The sequence below is a fragment of the Monodelphis domestica genome, chromosome 3 (genome assembly GCF_027887165.1).
Source record: "Monodelphis domestica isolate mMonDom1 chromosome 3, mMonDom1.pri, whole genome shotgun sequence".
Classification (NCBI taxonomy): domain Eukaryota; kingdom Metazoa; phylum Chordata; class Mammalia; order Didelphimorphia; family Didelphidae; genus Monodelphis; species Monodelphis domestica.
In genome coordinates, this window is record NC_077229.1 from 268,386,475 (window position 1) to 268,408,734 (window position 22,260).

Genomic DNA, 22,260 nt, shown 5'->3' on the forward strand with positions numbered 1-22,260 from the left:
TTCCATGGAGGAATATAAAGAGTTCAACCTTATTGAATCCTTAAAATTTTCTTTTTATTATCTATCTTTTTATGCTTCTTTAGAATTTTGTATTTGGATATCAGATTTTCTATTTAGGTCTTGTCTCTTCATCAGGAATGAGTGGAAATCTTCTATTTTATTAAATGATCATATTCACTTCTGTTGGGTAGGTAATTCTTGGTTGTAAACCTAGTTCCTTTGATTTCTAAATTATATTCTAAGTCTTACGATTATTTAAAGTAGAAGCTTTTAAGTCTTGTACAATTCTGACTATGGTTCCATGATATTTGAAATTATTTATTTTTGGCTGCATGCAACATTTTCTCCTTGACCTGGGAGCTCTTGAATTTGGCTATAATATTCCTGTGAGTTGTCATTTGGGAATTTATTTCAGGAAGTGATTTGGATTCTTTCAATTTCTATTTTATTCTCTTGTTCAAGATTATGAAGGTAGTTTTCTTTGATGATTTTTTGTAATATGATGTCTAGGCTTTTTTATTGATCATAACTTTCAGACAGTCCAACAATTCTTAACATTGTCTCCATTTTCCAGTTTTTAAAATGAGATATTTCATATTTAACTTTCTCCCCATTATTCTGATTTTATTGTTTCTTGATGTTTCATGAAATCATTAGCTTTTATTTTCCCAATTCTAAATTCTAACAAATGATTTATTTTCATGAGCTTTTGAATGTCCTTTTCCATTTGGTCAATTCTTTAAAAAATTTTTTTAATGGAACATTTTTTTCATTGGATTTTTGTGCCTCCTTTTTCATTTGGCCAGTTCTGCTTTTGAAGTTGTTTTCTTTTTGCATAATGTTCACATAACATAAAATTTCTCTTCCTCATTTTTCTTCTGCTTCTTATTTGATTTTTTAATAGCTTTTTTAACTCTTCCTGAGCCTGAGACCAATACCCACTTTTCTTTGAAATTTTTCACGTGGATACTTTGATCTCACTGTTCCCTTCTGAGACTGTCCCTTGCTCTTCTTTATCTTCATAAAATTTTTCTATGGTTATGTTTTGTTTATTTTTCTGTTTGCTCATTTTCCCAGCCTTTTTGGGAGGTGGGGTAGGGGAGACAGAGGACAGGACTTTTATCTTAAAGGTAGGTTCTGTTCACAGGGTAGAGGGGACATTTTCTTAAAACTTCAGTTTTTCCTTGCTGCTCTCCTTGGCTCTAGTTCAGGGTTTCTGCAAGTTTTAGTTCTTCCAAAGTGGTAGGAGAGCCTGTCAGTTGTGAGCTCTGAAAGTCACCTCCAACTGTTGAATTAGGCTATTCTAGAGAGTGCAGGTGACTTACAGGACTCAGAGAACTGTGAGCTACCTTGTGGTGGGCCTCTGGGCCTCACTTTGGGCTTATGTAGGCCACTTGCACTATGGCTTAGGGCTTCCCTGCAGTCTTGGGCAGGGTTCTGGGTCTCCCTTTAGGTCAGCACCAGCCAGGCATAGACTGCCTTATGCTGAGGTTGCACTTGGGTTAGGGTCTTCACTGTCTATTTGGGCACAGCTTAGACACTCCCTGTGGGATTATACTAGCCCATGTAAACCTTAAAATTTCTTAGACTTATAAATGTTGGAAATTTCACCATTGGGAAATTTCATACTTGAAAAATTTCCTATTGATAGTGGGAACTCTATTGGAATGTGAACCCCATTGGCATGGGAGGTTCCTCCTCCTCCCTTCTTAAGATTACTTTAAGACAGAAACCTTTTGCTGAACAATGGAAAGGGCTTTGACCTATGCTTAAGCATAGAACAGGAAGTTCTTTGAGTCATGATTGATTTTAGAATTGATACAATAGAGATACTTGGAATGACAGAACCAGGTCTTCGAAAATACAATTTCCACCCCACTCAGTCCTAACAGGATTTAGGAAGGGCTGCAGCAAAGGATCAAGATTTAATTATTGAGAATATGACCTTCAACAGACATGTGCAAAACCACAGACCTCTGGGCGGTCCTGGGTTAAACTAGAGCCACCATTGGCACAGGGAAGACATGGACAGTGATTGGTAGATGTGAGAACTGAGGGGAGGGAACTTGGATGGTTTCCTTAAAGATAGAGGGGTCTGAGGACTGAGGGGGGTTGGTTGGAGAGGTTTTTGGTCTGAGAGGTGGTGCTTTGAGGGTTGGCTCTGAAGGAAGCTGGAGGTGGAGGCCCCTGAGACTGTTTCTCCATTTTGGTCACGTGAGTAATAGGGACTGATCTCCTTTCTTTGCCCCAGCTATCTAAGGGCTTGGGCCTTTTGGCCCAGCCTAAACAGAAGGGGTATTTAAGCCCTATTCCCTTCTCTCCCCTTTCTCTCTCCCTCTCTCTCTCTATCTCTAATACCTTTCTTCATCCTGTTTGTAATTAAACTCCATAAAAGGTTGACTGCTGACTTGAGTTTTCATTTAGGAATTACATAGCTGAATTCCTTGGCAACCTTAAATTAATATATATCAGTCTTTTAAAGTGATTTCCTTGTCACACCCAGTGTACTGTGGACTTCCCTGTGATGGAGTTTGGACCTTTACAGAAGGCTTGGGTGAGGGCTCTGAGTCATTCCTTAGGCTAGAATGGGCCAGGCATTATGAACTATCCTGGGATAGGGCTTGAGGCCTCATTGAAGCCTTGTGCTAGGGTCTGGAACTTCAAGGAACAGGCATGGGGTACTCTGCTGTTGGCTTAGGCAGAGTCTTGAAGTTGGCTTGTGCCCATGTTCAGAACCTGAAATAATAGGTGGGTGGTGTGAATGAAAATTCTTGGTTCTCTTTGTCTATTCTGAGTTTACACTTGTGAAAAAGGAGTCCTTTATTCTCTTTGCATAGTTGGAGTTAAAACTTTGGTTAACCGCTAACTTAAGTACCTCACTATAACTCTCCTTTGTCTACCTTTTGATTCAATCAACACAAGCTTGAACTAGGTGGAGGAGCTCACAAACCACTTAGTGAATTCACACCCTAATTAGTGATAGGTGAGAAGTCAGCAAGGAGAGCTCCACCCTTTTCCCTAACTCAAATAGCCAGAAACTTTTGAATTCTTTTAAGAGTTCACATCCTTAGAAATTATGAATGACTATTCACCTCTCCAGAAGGTACAAACTGGTTCCCACAAACACTTTCCCCTGGGCAGAGCTAGACTATTTGGAAGCTTTGATTGGTCCCTGTGAAGAGGGAAGGAGATAAGGAGTGACCATAAAAGCAAGCCTTGAGCTCAGTCTGAGGAGATGGTCTTGGAGAAGATAGTCTCTTCAGCTTAGATTCTGACTCTTGGGCTACTTCCTTGGATGAGTGAAAAGGGATGACTCCTTTCTCAGTTTCCTAAGAGACTAGCTTACATTCTGGAAAAGGCCTCATAGTTACTCACTACTGGCCCTCCTGGCTGAGGACTAGTATAGGTATTTTCTCTAACCTTTCTTACATTTCTCTACTTTATTGTTTCCCCTCTATTTTGGAAATTAAACCTCTGACTTGAGATATAATAATCTTGGTGACCACGTTATTTCACATAATTTTAGTCTAACCACTAAATTTAACCTTTACAGTGATGGGTGGAGGGAGGCTTGTACTCCTAAGTGTGAGGATTTACTTCAGGCTGTGTTTCCTCTCACCCCAGTGAAACAGATTATCTCTGCCAACTTTCAAGTTGTTTTCTATAGGAGAGTAATTTTACTCCATTCTTTTGTTGGTTCTGTCTCTCCAGTATTCATTTGAGGTGCTATTCATTTCACTGGATTCTGAGAGAGATTCCAGCATTACATCTTGAACCCATCTTGGCTCCTCTCTTGCTACCATGGGTTCAATTACTCTCTGAATGTGGATGCCCAGTATAGTCATATATCCAATTCTGATTTCTCTACTGAACTTCAGCCCTGAGTTATTGTTTGCTAGACATTTCCATGTGGATGTTCTGTAAGTATCTCAAACCCAACATATATAAAACACAGCCAATTATATATTGCTTCTGTGAACTTTAAAATTACTCCACCCTACTTAGATAGTACTTTAGGGGAAGATAAAGTTGTAATCTCCTGATTGATTAAGGTACTTAGTTCTCACCTTATAGTGAAGCTAGAAAGTTAAGCTAAGTCTATTTTTAGGCCTTAATACAAAAAGGTGTTAAGTAACTATAAAGGTTAAAATAATCACAAAAAGGTCAAGTAACTAACAAAAGGTGAACTTAACAAAGAAGTGTGAAGTAGCTCAAAAGATATAATCTAACCGAAGAAGGTGAGAACTAAAGAATGGGCAGTCCTGGAGAAAAGCATCTGCTGTGATTGGTAGATGTGAAAATTTAGGGGAGGTGACACAAGAGAAAAGATCTTTAAAAAGAGGATGTAAAAGCCAGATAGGACATTCAGACATACAGGCAGTTTAGGGATGGAACTCAGCCTGGAGGAGCTCCCTCGGATAGCTTCCTTGACAAAGTTTCGTGGTGACTTGGGTAAGACTGACTTCCTTTCCCTTGGCTCAGGGAGGTCACTTTGGCCAAGGCATTTAACTCCTGCCTGGCTCAGCCTGAGCTGCGGCAGTTTAAATTAACTCTTTCCTCTCCCTCCCTCTTCTCCTTAATTCCTTCTCTCTATATTAATTAAAATCACCATAATTTCTGGCTGACAGGTATTTTATTATTTGGGCTTTTCCCTGGCAAAAAATTAATTTAGATTTTTAAGTCACAACGCTAAAATTATCCTTTACACTTACCCCCTTGAAATTTGCCTCTCCTACAAATTTCTAATTATTGATGAGTATTAATACACATCTTTTTCAGTTCTCTAGAGTTTCAACCTTGATATCATCTTTAAATCTGCTCTTTTTATTCAATTTAGAACACCATTCCTTGGGTACGAGAATCACATTATTTCCCTCCCTCCTCTCACCCTACCCTTCCCGCAGCTACATGCAATTTCATTGGGTATTACATGTGTCCTTGATCAGAACCTATTTCCATGTTATTGGTGTTTGCATTAGGATGTTCATTTAGTCTACATCCCAGGCCATATCCCTTCGACCCATGTATTCAAACAACTGTTTTTCTTCTGTGTTTCTACTCCCACAGTTTTTACTCTGAATGTGGATAGTATTTTTTCTTGCAGATCCCTCAAGTTGTTCAGGATCACTGCATTGCCACTAATGGAGAAGTCCATTACATTTGATTGTACCACAGTGTATCGGTCTCTGTGTACAATGTTCTCCTGGTTCTGCTACTTTTGCTTTGCATCAATTCCTGGAGGTTGTTCCAGTTCTCATGGAATTCCTCCACTTTATTATTATTCCTTTGACCACAATAGTATTCCATCACCAACCTATGCCACAATTAGTTCAGCCATTCCCCAACTGGAGGGTATCCCCATATTTTCCAGTTTTTTTGCCACCAAAGAGTGCAGCTATGAAGAATATTATTGTACAAATCTTTTTCCTTATTATCTCTTTGGGGTATAAACTCAGCAGTGCTATGGCTGAATCAAAGGGCAGACAATCTTTAAGCACCCTTTGGGCATAGTTCCAAATTTCCCTCCAGAATGGTTGGATCAATTCACAACTCTACCGTCAATGCATTAAGGTCCCAACTTTGCCATATGCCCTCCAGCATTCATTACTTTCTGTTGTGTTATGTTAGCCAATCTGCTAGGTGTGAGGTGATACCTCAGAGTTGTTTTGATTTGCATTTTTCTAATTATAAGAGATTTAGAACACTTATTAATAGTTTTGATTTCTTTAATTGAAAATTGCTTATTCCTGACCCTTACCCATTTATCAACTGGAGAATGGCTTGATTTTTTGTATAATTGGTTTAGCTCTTTATAAATTTGAGTAATTAGACCTTTGTCAGATCTTTTTGTTATGAAGATTGTTTCCCAATTTGTTGCTTCCCTTCTAATTTTGGTTGCATTGGTTTTGTTTTAATTTTAATTTGATTTTACATTTTGTGATTTTTTTCTAGCTCTTGCTTGGTTTTAAAGTCTTTTGTTTCCCAAAGATCTGACAAGTATACTATTCTGTTTTCACCAAATTTGCTTATAGTTTCTTTCTTTATATTAAAGTCATTCATCCATACTGCCTTCCAATTTTCCCAGCAGTTTTTATCAAATAGTGGGTTTTGGTCCCCAAAGCTGGGATCTTTGGGTTTATCATAGACTGTCTTGCTGAGGTCATTTACTCCAAGTCTATTCCACTGATTGTCTTTTTCTGTCTCTTAGCCAGTACCAAATTGTTTTGATGAACACTGCTTTATATTATAGTTTGAGATCTGGGACGGCAAGGCCTCCTTCCTTTGCATTCTTTTTCATGATCTCCCTAGATATCCTTGATCTTTGGTTCTTCCAAATGAACTTTCTTATGGTTTTTTGTAATTCAGTAAAAAAGTTTTTTGGTAGTTCAAAGGGTATGGCACTACATAAGTAAATTAATTTGGGTAGGACTGTCGTTTTTATTATGTTAGCTTGTCCGGGCCATACAGAATCAATGTTTTTACAATTGTTTAGATTTAGTTTTAATTGTGTGGAGATGTTCTGTAGTTGTGTTCATATAGTTCCTGTGTTTTTCTTGGCAGATAGATTCCTAAGTATTTTATATTGTCTAGGGTGAATTTAAATGGAATTTCATTTTCTAATTCTTGCTGCTGAGATGGGTTGAAGATAGAAATGTTGATGACTTATGTGGGTTTATTTTGTATCCCGCAACTTTGCAAAACTTGTTATTTCAACTAGGCTTTCTGATTGATTCTCTGGGGTTCTTTAAGTAGACCATCATATCATCTGCAAAGAGTTATAGTTTGGTCTCCTCACTTCTGATTTTAATACCTTCAATGTCTTTTTCTTCTATAATTGCTACAGCTAGTGTTTCTAGTATAATGTTAAATAATAGAGGTGATAATGGGCATCCTTGTTTCACTCTTGATCTAATTGGGAAGACTTCTAGTCCCTATTGCAGATGATGTTTGCTGATGGTTTTAGATAGATACTGTTTATTATTTTTAGGAAAATCCCTCGTATTCCTATGCTTTCTAATGTTTTCAATAGGAATGAGAGTTGTATTTTGTCGAAGGCCTTTTCTGCATCTATTGAGATAATGTGATTTTTGTCGGCTTGTTAATATGGTCAATTATATGGATGGTTTTCCTAATATTGAACCATCCTTGCATTCCTGGTATAAATCCTAAACCTGGTCATAATAAATAACCTTTGTGATGACTTGCTGGAGTCTTTTTGCTAGTATCCTATTTAAGATTTTTGCATCTATCCTCATTAAGGAGATTGGTCTAAAGTTTCCTTTCTTTTTTTGACTTGCCTGGCTTTGGAATGAGTACCATTTTGTGTCATTAAAAGGAATTTGGTAGAACTCCTTCTTTGCTTATTCTGTCAAATAGTTTGCATAATATTGGGATTAGTTGTTCTTTGAATATTTGATAGAATTTGTGAATCCATCTGGATCTGGGGATTTTTTTTCCTTAGGGAGTTCTTTGATGGCTTGTTCAATTTCCTTTTCTGATATGGGGTTGTCTAGGTAGTCTATTTATTCCTCTGTTAGACAAGGCAATGTATATTTTAACAAATATTCATCCATATCACCTAGGTTGCCATATTTATTGCCATATAATTGGGCATAATAATTCTTAATGATTGCCTTAATTTCCTCTTCATTAGAGGTGAGGTCTCCCTTTTCATCTTGGATACTGTCAATTTGGTTTTCTTCTTTCCTTTAGATTGACCAGTAATTTGTCTATTTTATTTGTTTTTTTCAAAGTACCAGTTTCTAGTCTTACTTATTAAATCAATAGTTCTTTGCCTTTCAATTTTATTAATTTCTCCTTTGATTTTTAGGATCTCTAATTTAGTCATCATCTGAGGATTTTTAATTTGTTCACTTTCTAGTTTTTTAATTTCCATCCCCAATTCATTGACCTCTGCCCCATCTAATTTGTTAATATATGAATTCAAAGATATGAATTTCCCCCCGAGTACTGCTTTGGCTACATCCCATAGATTTTGAAAGGATGTGCCATTATTGTCATTTTCTTTAATGAAATTATTATTTCTATGATTTGTTCGTTAACTGATTTTGGAAAATAGTATTGCTAAATTTCTAATTAATTTTTGATTTGTCTCTTCATGTTCCCTTACGAATTATTTTTATTGCATTGTGATCTGAGAAGGTAGCATTTATTATTTATGCTCTTTTGCAGTTGTTTGCAATGTTTTTGTGCCCTAATACATGGTCAATCTTTGTGAATGTACCACGTGCTGCTGAAAAGGTGTATTCCTTTTTTTGCCTATTTATTTTTCACTACACATCTGCTAACTCTAATTTTTCTAAGATTTCATTCACTTCTCTTACCTCTTTCTTATTTACTTTTTGGTTTGATTTATCTATTTCTGATAGAAAAATGATACTAGTGGGAGACAAAACTTCCTCTATCTATTTTCATCCTTGAGCTCCACTAGTTTCTCCTTTTGAAATTTGGATGCTATGCCATTTGGTGCATACATGTTGAGTACTGATATTTCCTCATTGTCTGTACTGCCTTTTATTAGGATGCAGTTACCTTCCCTATCTCTTTTAACTAGATTTATTTTTACTTTGGCTTTGTCAGATATTATGATTGCGACTCCTGCCTTCTTTTTATCAGTTGATGCCCAATAGACTTGGCTCCATCCTCTTACTGTTACCCTATGTGTTTACCTTCCTCATGTGTCTTTCTTATAGCATGAGGTAGGGTTTTGGATTCTAATACACTCTACTTTTCGCTTGCATTTTATGGGTGAGTTCATTCACATTATCAGTTGTGTACTTCCTAGCATTTTGATTTTTATTCCTAGTCTGCTTTTTCTTCTTTCACTATTTCTTTCTACACCAATGTTTTGTTTTTAATCAGTCCCCCCAATTCCCACCTTTATTTTACTTCCTTTTCTACCCCCTTCCCTTCTTATTTCCCCCTTACTTTCTTTACAGGCTTTTTAAAGCACCCCTCCCACCCCCATACTGTTTCCCTCCCTACCAGTCCGTTTGTTACCCTTATACTTCTCTACAGGGGGCAAAACAATTCTCTGCCCCAATGGATTTGATTGTTCTTCCCTCTTTGAGTCAATTTCAATGCACATTAGAGTTGAGTATTTCCTATCTCCAACCTCTTTACCCTTCCAGTGTATTGATGTTCTCCCCCCTACCCCATGAGCTTCTTTATGACATATAACTTTACCCCCTTTTGTTTCTTTTCCCATTTCTTTTATTAATGTCTTTTTAAAACTCTAGTTACATACACATACACACACAAACATATGTGTATTTATGCATACATATATCTATATACATATTTATGCATTTCATCCTGTATCGTTTGTCATTGTTTCCTCTAAGTGTAATTCTTCTAGCTGCCCAGGTGATAATGACATTTTTTAAGAGTTTTCAATGACCTCTTTTCTTATAGGGATACATATCATTTTAACTAATTCGGTTCCTTAAAAAAAAGTTGTTTTTGTTTTTTCCCTGTTTTGTGCTTGGGCATTAAATTTTCTTTTCATGTCTGGTCTTTTCTTTACAAATGCTTGGAATTCTTCTATTTTGTTAAATGACCATACTTTCCCCTAAAGGAATACAGTCAGTTTTGCTGGGTAATTGATTCTTGTTTGTAGACCTAGTTCCCTTACTTTCCAGAATATCATATTCCATGCCTTTCGGTCCTTCAGTGTAGATGCAGCCAGATCTTGTGTCACCTTCACTGTGGTTCCATGGTATCTGAATGACTTCTTAGCAGTTTGCAATTATTTTTTCCTTGGTCTGATAGTTCTTGAATTTGGCTATAACATTCCTGGGTGCTGTCAGTTGTGGATTAAGTACAGGAGGTGATCTGTGGATTCTTTCTATTTTAAGCTTTCCCTTCTTGTTCTAGAATATCACCGCAATTTTCTTGGATAATTTCCTGTAGGATGATGTCCAGGCTTTTTCTTTTGTCATGGTCTTCTGGTAGACCAATGATTCTTAAGTTGTCTCTCCTGGAACGATTTTCTAAATCTTCTGTTTTGTGAATGAGGTGCTTAATTTTTTCCTCAATTTTTTCATTCTTTTGATTTTGTTTTATAGTGTCCTGCTGCCTTGTAAAGTCACTTGCTTTTAATTGTTGTATTCTGGTTCTTAAAGACTGGATTTCATCCCTGGCCTCTTGGTCATCCTCCTTCTGGTCTGATTTTCTTTGGAGGTCATCTTTCATCTTTTTTGCCTCATCTTTCATCTCCTTTGCCTCATTTTCCAGCTGGTTGATTTTGGCTTTCAAGACACTATTTTCTTGTTTTAGTTCAAGTATCTCTGTTTCCAGATGACTTATCTTAGTTTAAGTTCTTTTTCTAGTTGTCTTCAGCCTCTCTTAATTGTGTTTTGAACTCTATTATGAGTTCTTATAGAGCCTGTATCCAATTTGCTGAAGTTTTTTTTTGGCTTGGTGTTCCCTTATCCTTCTCTGTCCTGTTTGCTCTTTGTTCATTGTTTGTATAGTAGCTGTTGATTTTAATTTTTTTTCTTTTTCTGTTGTTTGCTCATATTTACCCCTTTTTATTCCCTGCAGTTGCCTGAGCACTTGCTCCTCTAATTTTTTTTGTGGTTTTGGGCTTTTCTTTCTGCATTCATCCATGGAGCATTGTCAGTAAATATCTCAGTGGAGTCTGTGAGGGAGGTGGTGTTGGAGCTTTAGCTTCCCTGTCCTCTGGAGGCTTTGATGGGATTAAGTCCAGCAGTCAGTGGGGGAGGGGTTTTGAGGTTGAGCTTTTCTACCCTCAGAGGGCTTTGATGGGATTAAGTCTAACTGGGTTGTTGGATGTGCCCTGAGGCTAAAACCTGGGGGGTGGGGGGAAGGCGCTGAGAAATATGGAGTGCCTCAGGTGCTGAAACTAGGCTGCCCGCTTTGAGCTCTGGGTTTTTTCTCTGACTGCTTTCCTACTGCCTGTGCTGGACACTCTGAGCCTGGCACAGCTTTGTCTGCAAGGTACTCCTTCCAGACCAGGGCCTTTGCCTGCCCAGAGGTTCCAGCTGCCACTGGAGGCTTAGCGCTCTAGGTGGGTGAGGGGTCCCAGGACTTTCCTTCTTCCTTCCCCTTAAATAGGAGTGGTCTTGAATTCCGGCATTTGGGGGTATACCTTTTAAGTTGCGTCCAGCAGGAGGGTTCTTTTGCTCTGTCTTATTTTTAGGTTTGATTTTTAGTCCCCTAGGAGCATTTAGTTTTTAATTGGTAAGGAAGGTTTTTCAGAGGTGTGGACTTTCGCTGCCTCTAGGCAGTCATCTTGTCTCCATTTTAACTCTTCTCTCTTAACATTTGTATAATATGCTATCTATTGTAAAAACCTAACTTTGCAATCTCTCACATTTACCCTCTTTGTATTTATATATCTATTTCTTTCCTTATTCATGAATGCATCATTTTTGTCCTATAGTAGAATAGCCTAATGCTATTAGAGTCTGTTTCCAGTTTCTCCTCCTTTTGAACCAAAATTCTACATGGCTGTCAAATTAATATTCCTAAATTTCAGGTCACTCTTTTATTCAAATTTCATAATCTTCATATTGCCTGTAGATTCAAATACAATTCTAGTTTGGAATTTTAAAATCTCCATCATCTAGCTGCTAACGTGCTTTAATAATAATATTCTTTTTTTGGTGTGGAAGAGTGAGGAGACAGGGAGGCTGTTCCTTGTGCTGTTTTTGGATTCATCAAAACCACAATACAATTCCAGGCATATAGAACATATCCAATAAAAATATTTTGTTTGATTGGAAAGAAAAAAGCTAAGATCAATATTACCTTTTACCAAAGAAGCTGATTTTCCTTTCAGATGTGCCAGGGGTCCGTCTATTAGTATTCAACTTCCCAAAGGTTGTTCTTTCTTTGCTTTAAGAAAAGAAATACAAATTTATAAAACAAAATGCTCTAGAAATAAATGCGATTTCACATTTACTGTTTAGGATTCAACTTTTTACTTAAGAACACATAAGACTGTCACAAAGAAATTATTCTGGCTATCTTTTCCATTTTTGTTGTAATCTCAAATTTTGTCATTTGGAGGAACCTTAGTTTGAAAATGGCCAGAGTTTTGTTAAGCCTATTGGAGTTGCACTACACAGTAGAGTTTGAATGCTTGGCAATTTAGCTGTAGAAAAGACATGGTGTCTTGTATCTTATCTTGTCAGGTGATGTTCAATCCAAATGAAAGCAATTCAATTTCCTGGTAAGGCACCAGTATACTGTACAGGTTTCATAGGTATACAACAAGGCTAGCATAGTGAATCTGTAGAACTTTGATTTGGTATCCAGACTAACACAGCTTTCCCTCGCATACTTTTCTTCAGAGCCTCCCAAATTCTGAACTAGCTCTGGCAATGCAAGTATCAAACTCATCATCTCTGGAATGTGTACTGCCAAGGTAGATGATCTTATCCATGGCATTCATAATTTCTCCATTTCTGTAACCGATAGTTCCTTATATGAATGATGCACTGCTGGCTGGTAGAGAACCTCTGTTTTCATTGTGTTAATTGCCAGGTCAAAAGTAGCACAAATGACAGACAACTGATCCATGCTCTGCTTCATCTTAAGACTCAGAGGCTGCATTGAGTGCACAATCATCTCAGAAGAAAATGTAAAGCACCAAATTTCCCTCCACTTTAGTCTTGACTTGTAACCTTTTCAAGTTAAATAATTTATCCTCAGTGCAGTGGCTGACCCTAATGTCATTTTTGTCCTCACTGAAGACATATAGTAGGGCTATATATTTATTCTTTTCCTGTTCCGTATTCTAATGCTTTACATTGACCACACTGGATTTTTGAAAACACTGTTTACTTTAGCAAATTAGAATGTTTGTACATAGTTAAGAGATATGTTGTACTGTCCTTAGAGGAATAGTCTAAGGTTGAAAAAAATCATGCCAGAATTTTGGCCTTCTGGTAGTTTACAGGAATTTTTTCAGTCACAGAAACTCATGAAGACTACTATGGCAAAAAAGGAGACAAATGGAATAAATACCTAGACTAATGAAATTATGGATCTTTAAAAAGTATTGAAGTTATATAAACATTTAAACTGTCATATATTCATGTAGGACCATACAATTGAATGACACAAATGTTATCCTTTTTCTTTCTTTTTTAAAATTCTAAATTTAATGGTATCTTTAGTTCCCTTCTCACGGTCTCCAACTCTAAAAAGCGGAAAATCTAATCCTTGTAACAAATAAACAATTGCTGGAAAAACAAATCTACATTTTTTTCATGTCTAAAAATATAGGTCTCATTCTACACTTTGAATCCATTAGCTTTTTGCAAGTAACTGGGTAGCACGATTCATCATAAGTCCTCTGGAATTACTTCTGGTCATTTTAGTGACTTGTTTAATTTGTTTTTCTTTAAAATACTGTTACTATATAAATTGATCTGTTCCATCAATTTGTTATTTTTTATGATACAGTATTCCTTTATGTGAATACAACATAAATTGTTCAATAATATCCTAATTCACAGATACTCCATTTCTAGCTCTTTGCTACAACAAAAAGCTGCTATAGTGTTCTTAGGAAATAGATGTATTGTCAAAAGCTTTTTCTTTAATATTGATGTAATGTTGTTTTAATTATTTCTGTTATTAACACACTGAACCAATTTTCATTTCTGGCATAATTTTTACCAAGTCATAATGTAGAATCTTTTTGACATTTTACTGCAATCTCTTTGGTAGAATTTTATTCAATCTTCTGTGTAATATGCACCAGAAATCTGGATCTATGTTTTTCTCTCTTTGATTTTTGCTTCCTGAAGACATCAAGACCATTTGCATCATAGAAGGAATTTGGTAGAATCTCTTTTCCTCTCTTTGTTGCAATCAAATATTTGATAGAATTCAGTTGCAAATACTTCTGCCCCTGAGGTTTTTCCTTTGGGAAGTCATTTAAAGGCTTGCCCAATTTTTGAGATTTGATTATTTTAAATCCCAATTTTTATTCTATTTCTGTGGTCACTTTATTTTTCCATATTTTAAAATAAATTCCTTTATTTCTTCTATAGTTGTTTTTTCCTCCTCTTTCATTTTTTATATAGACAATTTGGTTTCCTTAACCTTTTTAATGTTAGATTTCTTATTTTGGTGTTTATAATACTTTTAAATTTGCTGGATTTTTAGTTGTTTCTTTTTAGTTATATAATTGTTGATCTTTCTTTTCTTTTTAGTTTGTGAAAGTGTTTATATACACGAACACAAACACAAATACAAACACACACACACACACACACACACACACACACACACACACACACACACACACACTTTCTCCTCAAGATTGCTTTGGCTATCCCTCAACTGGGGAATAGTTGAACAAACTGTGGTATATGATGGTGACGGAATGCTATTGTGCTATAAGGAATGATGAACAAGATGATTTCAGAAAGAGCTGGAAAAACCTACACAAACAGATGCAAAGTGAAATAAACAGGAAAAGGAAAACGCTGTACATTGTAACAGCAATATTGTGAAATAATCAAATGTGATACTTTTCTATTAAAAGCAAAACAATGATCCAGGACAATTTTGAGGGACTTGGAGGGGGTGGGGAAGAAGAAGGAAGGGAGACAATTTGGATTATATAACTTTGGAAAACTCATATGGCAATTTGTTATTAAAATAAAAAATAATTTAAAACATTGCTTTGGCTGCATCACAAAAGTATTGCTGTTTCATTAGTTTTCTTTGTTTTACATGATTAAATTTTCTACTCTTCATAAGATTTGTTCTTTTTTTTTTACCCAAATTTTCTTTTAAGGATTATTAATCTCCATTTAATTTTGAATATTTTTTTTCAAATGCCCCTTATTGAATATACATTTTATTATTGTTGTCAGTAAAGGACTGGCTTAATAGTGTTGCATTTTTCGGTGAGGTTTTTATGCTTTAAAAAGTCAGTTTTGTTAAAGGAGCAATAAGAAATTTATCTGCTTCCTTTCTCTTTGAATTCAGCAATTTCCAGAGATCTAGACTACCTAAGATTATATTAAGATGCTATAACTTTTCTTGTTTATCTTAACAGTTTCTGGCACCTGATAGGTGCTTAATACATTTTAATTCCTTCCCCCCTTATTTTTAAGTATATATTTTGGAGAATGGCATACTGTTGAATTTGATATCTTTTTCTGTTTTATATGTGAATTCATTCTATCCATATTCATGCTAGTAATGGTTAATGGTGCTTTTGCTTTTTCTCATAACTTTTAATATTGTTTTCTCTCCTTCTCAAGCCTGGGATCTGTTTGGTTTATGACTAATTTCTGTTATTTTATCCTCTCTTTTAACCACCCACCTCCCCAATCCCTACCTAATTTTCTTGGAAATTTGATGGTTTTTTTTTTTTTTTGCACCAAATTTTGTGTTATGTTCATTCTTCTTTGGTTTAGTTCAGGTGCAAGCAAGGTTCAATTTAGGGTCAGGGAACAAGCATTTATATAGTATCTCTTATGTGTCAGGTGCTATGCTAAGCACTTTACAAATATCATCTTATATGATCTTCATAACAACCGTGGGAAGTAGGTGCTGATATTACCTCCATTTTATAGTTGAGGAAAAGGAGGTAAAGAGGTTAAATGACTTCCACTGGGTAACACAGCCACTAGGTGTGAGGCTATATGTGAATTTTGGTCTTTCTAATGCTAGGCCCCGGATTCTGTACATTGAGGTACCTAGCTATCTCTTACACTGACTTTATCTTTTTTTTTTAATATTTATATGTTGTTGTTTTTTTTCCACTCACCCCAATTATGTGAAATGGTACATTCCATTTCCTTTTTCTTAGTATATTCCTTTTCTTATTTTTAGGATCACTGAAAGAGGAGAAAGCCACTGCCAAGTCCTTATTTGTCTTACTTAACTCTATGACCTTTTATAACATAAGGATTTTGATGGAATACATCCCTTTCCTGATTATTAGAATGTGAATGCTTTTTCAACATAGAATCCCTTTCAAGCAGTGCAATTATTTGCCTTTATAGTTTTTTTCTTGACTCTTGCATTTGTACTTTGAATATTCTATTTAACTTGGGCTTTTAAAAAATTTGTTATCAGTAATTCTTGGAAATTCTGTGTTTCAATAAAGGTTTATGTCCCTCCCTTTAGTTTTGCTGAGTAAGTTATTAAAAAAAAAAAGAAGACGTTTGCCTTTTGTAATACTACATTCTATGTTCTTTTGTCCTTTAAAATGGTAGCTGCCAGGTATTGCATGATCCTGACTGAGATTCTTTGGTATTTCAATGATATCTGCAGACACTACTTTTTCTTTTAACCAGAAAGCTCTGGATTTTAATTATAGTTCCCATGATGTTCTTGAGAGCTTTTTCTTCAGTGTAAATTCTATTTTTATTTTGCCCTTTGATTTAAAAAGGTATGAGGAATTTTTTTTTTATGATTTCTTGGAATATGATATTCAAGCTTTTACCCTGATAGTCTGATGATGCTTAAATTATTTTTCCTTGACTTGTTTTCTGTCAGTTGTTTTTAATCAGCAACAACTTCCTAGGAAACCCAAGGAAAGTCACTTAAACCCCATGCCTAGTCCTTGCCACTGTTTTACTTTAAAACCAATACACAGGATCGATTCTAAAATGGAAGGTAAGGGTAAAAAAAAAGGGAAAAAAAAGAAAATCGTGGTGGAGGGAGGTCTTTTTCTCTTAGACATTGCTGGTAAGATTCTTGCCAGAGTGCTCTTTCACATCCTTCACCTGGAAGATGGTCACCTACCTGAGAGCCAGTGTGGCTTTAGAAAGGGCTGAGGAATGGTTGATATGGTGTTTGCTGCCCAACAACTCCAGGAGAAATGTCAGGAACAGAATAGAGGTCTGTATACAACTTTCATTAATCTGACAAAGGCCTTTGATACTGTCAGTGTTGAGGTCTTGTAGAAGGATCATGGCAAAATTTGGTTGCCTTAAGTTCATCGGTATTGTATGCCAGCTCCATGATGGCATGTTCGCATGGGTTCTGGATAATGGATAATGCTCTCGTGCTTTTCCCGTCACTAATGGAGTGAAGATGGGCTGTGTGCTTTTTTTAGCATGATCTTTTTAGTGATGTTGTCAGATGCCTTCAAAGAGGATGAAAATGGCATCAAGATCAGCTTGGTCACTACACTGATGATAACATATTTAAGTTGAAAAGGCTATAAGCCAAGACTGAAATGGAAGGAGAATTGGTGCATGACTTTTAGTTTGCAGATGACTGTACACTCAATGCAATCTCTGAGGCTGAGATACAACAAAAAATGGCCCCAATTTTCTGCGACATATGCCAATTTTGGCCTGACAAATGGACAGAGGTTTTCCTCCAACTGGCAATGCATCGTTCATACGTGTAACCACTAGTTACAGAAATGGAGAAATTATGAATATGGTAGATAAATTCACTTACCTTGGCAGTAGACTTTCTTGAGATATTCATATAGAGAGTGTTGACACATGCATTGCCAGAGCTAAATCAGTGTTTGGGAGGTTCTGAAGGAAAATGTGGGAGAATATTAGGCTGCCTAACAAACTGAGGATCTATAGTCATTGTGCTGACCTCAAGTGCTGTACGCCTATGAAACCTGTATAGAATACCAGTGCCATGCCAGGAGATTGAAGTGCTTCCATTTGAATCGTCTTTAGAGAATTCTGAACATCACCTGGAAAGATAAGACACAAGACACTGAGTTCCTTTTTTGACCTAAACTGCCAAGTATTCAAACTCTTCTATAGGAATGTCAAATGTACATTTGCCTAGAAGACTATTTTATGGAGAACTCACACAAGGCAAGTGCTCACATGGAGGTCAGAAGTGTTAGAAGGACATTCTGACTTTCTTTCTGACGAACTTTGGTACTGCCTGGGAAACATGGGAGATAATAGTCTGAGGCCATCTATTATGGCATGGCAACATCAAAGAAGGCACTGGGTTCTCTGAGTAAAGCAGAACCGCTGGAGTGCAAAAGAACTCAATATGCAAATTAAGAGACATCGCCACCCCGAATGTTCATATTTGTGCCCAACCTGCAGTAGAGCCTTTGAGCTCACATTGTTTTGATCAGTTAGTCAGACACACTGTATGTCGAATCTGACATAGTGATGTCATTTTGGTCCTCTTCAAGTATGAAGGACAACCATCACCACTATCATCCCTTCTAAATGACAGCAAATCTTAATTTTCTGATAAACCATGTCTTAATTGAAACAGACTCAATATCCTCTTATGACACTGAATCTAGTTCAGTGTTCACTGACCTAAAGTCAGGTCAAAGGGAAGACAGAAGTGAGCAGTAGACAGTCCTATAATACTATATCCCTGCCATTTATTACAATAGAATCCTCACTTTCAGAACTTTTCCTTGTAATACTAAGATGTGCATACAAGAATCAATGTTAGTAACACTTACGTTTGTGGGGTATAAAAACCTTGTTTATTGAAGTCTTGTGATCTCAAGGCCTGCATGGACTGGCGGCCAGCAGCACCAGTCGAAAATGAACTGCGCTTCATCCCTGCAAACTAAGGAAATGAAATCAATGATATTGGGGAATGGTGGGGGAGAAGTAATAATATAAGTCTGGAAGCAATCACCAACCTTCTTTAAAAAGAGAAAGGTCACTCACTACTGTCAGTGAAACTTACATTTACTTAGATTTTCATGCATAAAATCACCATCTCATTTCCCCTGCTACTTCCCATTATCCAGGCTACTTTTAGTTACCAAGAGCTATTTATCTAACTTCTATAATGCCTAACCCTTGATCCCTCCCTTCATTCCTTACTGCCACTTTTAGTGATTATCATTCTGGGTTTGAACTGTGTTACTACAATGACTTCTTACCTGCTGGTAAGCTTGCCTCACTTCAGTCTATTCCTTCTACTGCTATCCCTTTGCCTTCCTTAGAAAGAGATTTCAAAGGCTCTGTTACTTAAATTCCTTAATCAGGCATTCAAAGCTCTTTCTAGTCTGGCATCCTTCAAGTCTTTTCTGGTGTCCCCACATACTTTTATGGCAACAGTTCTTTACCTATGGTCTATGAGGTCTAATGGATTTGAGGATACATTTCAGTGGGGTCTGTGAACTTGGATAGGGGAGAAAAATTACACCTTTATTCCAATGCAATCAGTCTCCATTGTAATTTAAACTTAATTTTAAATTTAATTAAAAAAATTTTTTTTGCATTTAAAAACATTAATCTAAGAAGGGGCCTGTTAGCTTCATTAGACTGCCAAAAGGGTCTATGACACAAAAAAGGTCATGAACCTGTGTTCTCTGCTCAGGTCAAATTGAACTCTACAATTCCTAGAATATATTTTGCACATTCCCCTCTGTATCTTTGTTCATATTATTTTCTATGCCTGGAGGGAGGATTCCAGCTTAAATACCACCTCTAAGATTTCTCTAATACAATCTATACCATAATTTTCTTTCTTTGCTAGGAATTTTCATAGCATTCTATATTTTTCTTATGTACCATTTTGGATTATCATTGTGTAGTAAAATGATCAAATTTGTTTGTCTTTATTTATTTGCATCCTGGTTACAGTTTTGTCTTGTAATTGCCTAAGTCATGACTCTTTGTCTCTGTAACTCAGTTCAGAAATTCAGCTATCCTGCTATGAGAAGTTTAGCAATCCAGTTCTCCTGTTAATCACTCTTCTATTCTTGTACCAAGGAAATGTTACCCTTGAAAGAGGCAGATGGTTACCAGAGTCTAGTCCTGTATCTTTACACCAGTAAGTATCCTTCAAAGATGTCTGGTTTGTTAACCAAAGAAGTCTGGCTTGCTATCCCTGTCCTTGCAGATGCAGCCAGACTTAAACAATGAATACTTCTTAGACAAGGAGGGGGATATTGATAGCTGTTATTCCCAATTTCCATACATACAATTATATTTTCTTTCATTTATGTTGTTAGCCTTTCTATTTCAGCATTCCCCCAAACTATAAAAGAGAGCTGTCCCCTTGATTCAAGGTATTAACTTTGCTGGGTGAGATGAGATCCCATTTATTTGTAAATATGTACTTTACTAATAAATTGATTATGTTTAGAACCCAGGCTACTTTAATTTTAATTTATAGTACGTTTATTCTTATTAGAGTGTACTTACCTAAGTGAGGAGTCATTGAGGATAATGTGTGTAAAACATTCTGCAAATCTAAAGTGCTGTCAATGTTGTTCCTCAAAAGTGAGATTTTGCTTTATCCATTTTTGTAACATCTCTACTTATCAGTACAGTTCATGGTTTCTTATGAATTTGAGAAATTCTCTCATTTTGATCATCCTACCATTGAGTCTATATTTGATACACTGCTCTTCTTTGTTTAAATCAGTATAAAATAAAACAAACCCTTTACCTTCCATCTCACAATCAATACGTTACTGGTTCCAAGACAAAAGAGCAGTAAGGGCTAAGCAAAGGGGGTTAAGTGACTTCCCCATGGTCACATAACTAGGAAGTGTCTGAGGCCACATTTGAACCCAGGATCTCTAGTCCTGGCTCTCAACCCAACTGACCCACCTCACTGCTCCCATTTAATCCAGTTTTTAATAGCAGTATTAAAAAAAATCATTTTTCATGCTCATAACATCAGCTGTGTAATTTTCCTTTCTAAAAGTTTCCAGTGGAGGAACCACTGTTTTTCATCATGTCTAAAACTCTTTCACATATCATTAGTAAAGGCACAGAACAATCTTTAATGACAAGGAGTTTGCAAGATGATTGGCAGGATGGGATAATTTCACAAAATGGAATGACATACATAAGAGGTAAAGAAATCAAAACAAAGTGCTGGATTAAATTTGAGGAGAGAGATGTCTTTCTCCCGATGCCCTTTTCATTCTCTCCTATGATCAAATTACTTTATTAAGCAATGTACTTTGGGGTCAGGAATAAGTACACATTAAATTAAAGGCATGGGTATTTATGTGATCTATGACAATCCTACAAAACGGAATCCAGCAGAAATGGGTCTTATTTTGAGATGCCTGATTACAGTCCAGATTCCTTTTTTAGGATCCTTAACATTAACTGACATTAACCAGTGTTTTAAGATTTGCAAAGTGCAAACCCTTTGTTTTAGATTCCTCATCAGCCAAATGGGGATTACAATAACAACTACCTCCCAGGGTTGCTGTAATGAGATAAAATTGGCAAAGATTGTGCAAACAACAAAGCATTATATTAAAACTAGCTATTGGTATTATTATTTACATATTTATCCTCATAGAATGTAAGCTCTCAGAGGATAGACACTAATTTTTCTCTGAATATCCAGTGCTGAAGACCTAGTAAGGGTTAATGAAATTATTGTTGAATGAACGAACATATAAGTCCAGCACTTCATCCACTACATAATTGTGTTCCAAGATCTAGTACTGTCATGGGCATTATACCCCCAGAAACTCAGGCAAACTATTATCAGGGAAATTCCTCTGCTCCCTGAGGCCCTCATGACTCCCAACCCAAAACATCTGACCAGGAAGATCACCCTCCTTAGATTGCCCCATAGAATTGAGATGGACAAAGAGACACACCTCATACATTCATCCCCCAAATCAAGGGAACCACCCCCATGCCCTTGGGCTAACCTCCCCCCAACTGCTGGCTCCAGAGTCAAGTCCCCACTGCTATAGAAGAATATAAAACCCCCAGAATGGAGGCATTCGGGGAGCAACCTACTAGGTTGCTCCATTCATGCAGTATGGCTGGCCGAAAATTTCAACATTACTAATAAACCTCTCTTTACTTTTAAGCTAAGTTTTGGAGTCTTGCATTCTTGCGAAAGGTATCCTTCCTGAACCCCAAGGATACACCTCTATACCCCACAACAGTACTAGCTGACAATTAAACTTCCTCTGCCATCCTCTTCATTTTTCACAGTCTATTGCAATAATCTCCTAATTGGTCTCCCTGTCTCAAGTCTCTAGTCTCTTCAACTCCAATTAGTCCTTATACAGTAGACAAAAATGATTTTCCTACTCAATAAACTGTACTGGCTCCCCAAAGCAAATACAGATTCCTCTATTTGTATTTAAATCACTTCACAACCAGTCTTCAAATTACCTTTGCTGCCTTTACACAAAACGCCCATTAATTTACACAATAATTATATTAACTTGGCCTTCTAGTTCTTTTTTTCACATAATATCTCCTACCTCAGTGCCTTTGGATTGGCTGTATCCCTATGTCTGGAACCCACTCTTTCCATACCTTAACTCTTGGAACCCCTCTC

The 22,260-nt window shown here is 36.5% G+C and overlaps 1 protein-coding gene across 3 annotated transcripts in view; it reads right to left on the minus strand.

Moving 5' to 3' along the window:
* The window catches only part of NDC80 (NDC80 kinetochore complex component), a 73,240-nt gene that overhangs the window by 50,475 nt on the left and 505 nt on the right, over window positions 1-22,260 (minus strand). For 2 of the 3 annotated variants that reach the window (XM_001363497.4, XM_007487652.3), the window contains exons 2-3: window positions 18,434-18,543; window positions 11,797-11,883 (exon numbers count right to left, since the gene is read on the minus strand). In XM_001363497.4, coding sequence (XP_001363534.1) covers window positions 11,797-11,883; window positions 18,434-18,534 — 188 coding nt within the window. In that variant the 5' untranslated portion in view covers window positions 18,535-18,543. Of the gene's footprint in view, window positions 1-11,796; window positions 11,884-17,583; window positions 17,687-18,433; window positions 18,544-22,260 lie in introns of those variants that run through there. The other variant, XM_007487653.2, reaches the window with a different exon arrangement.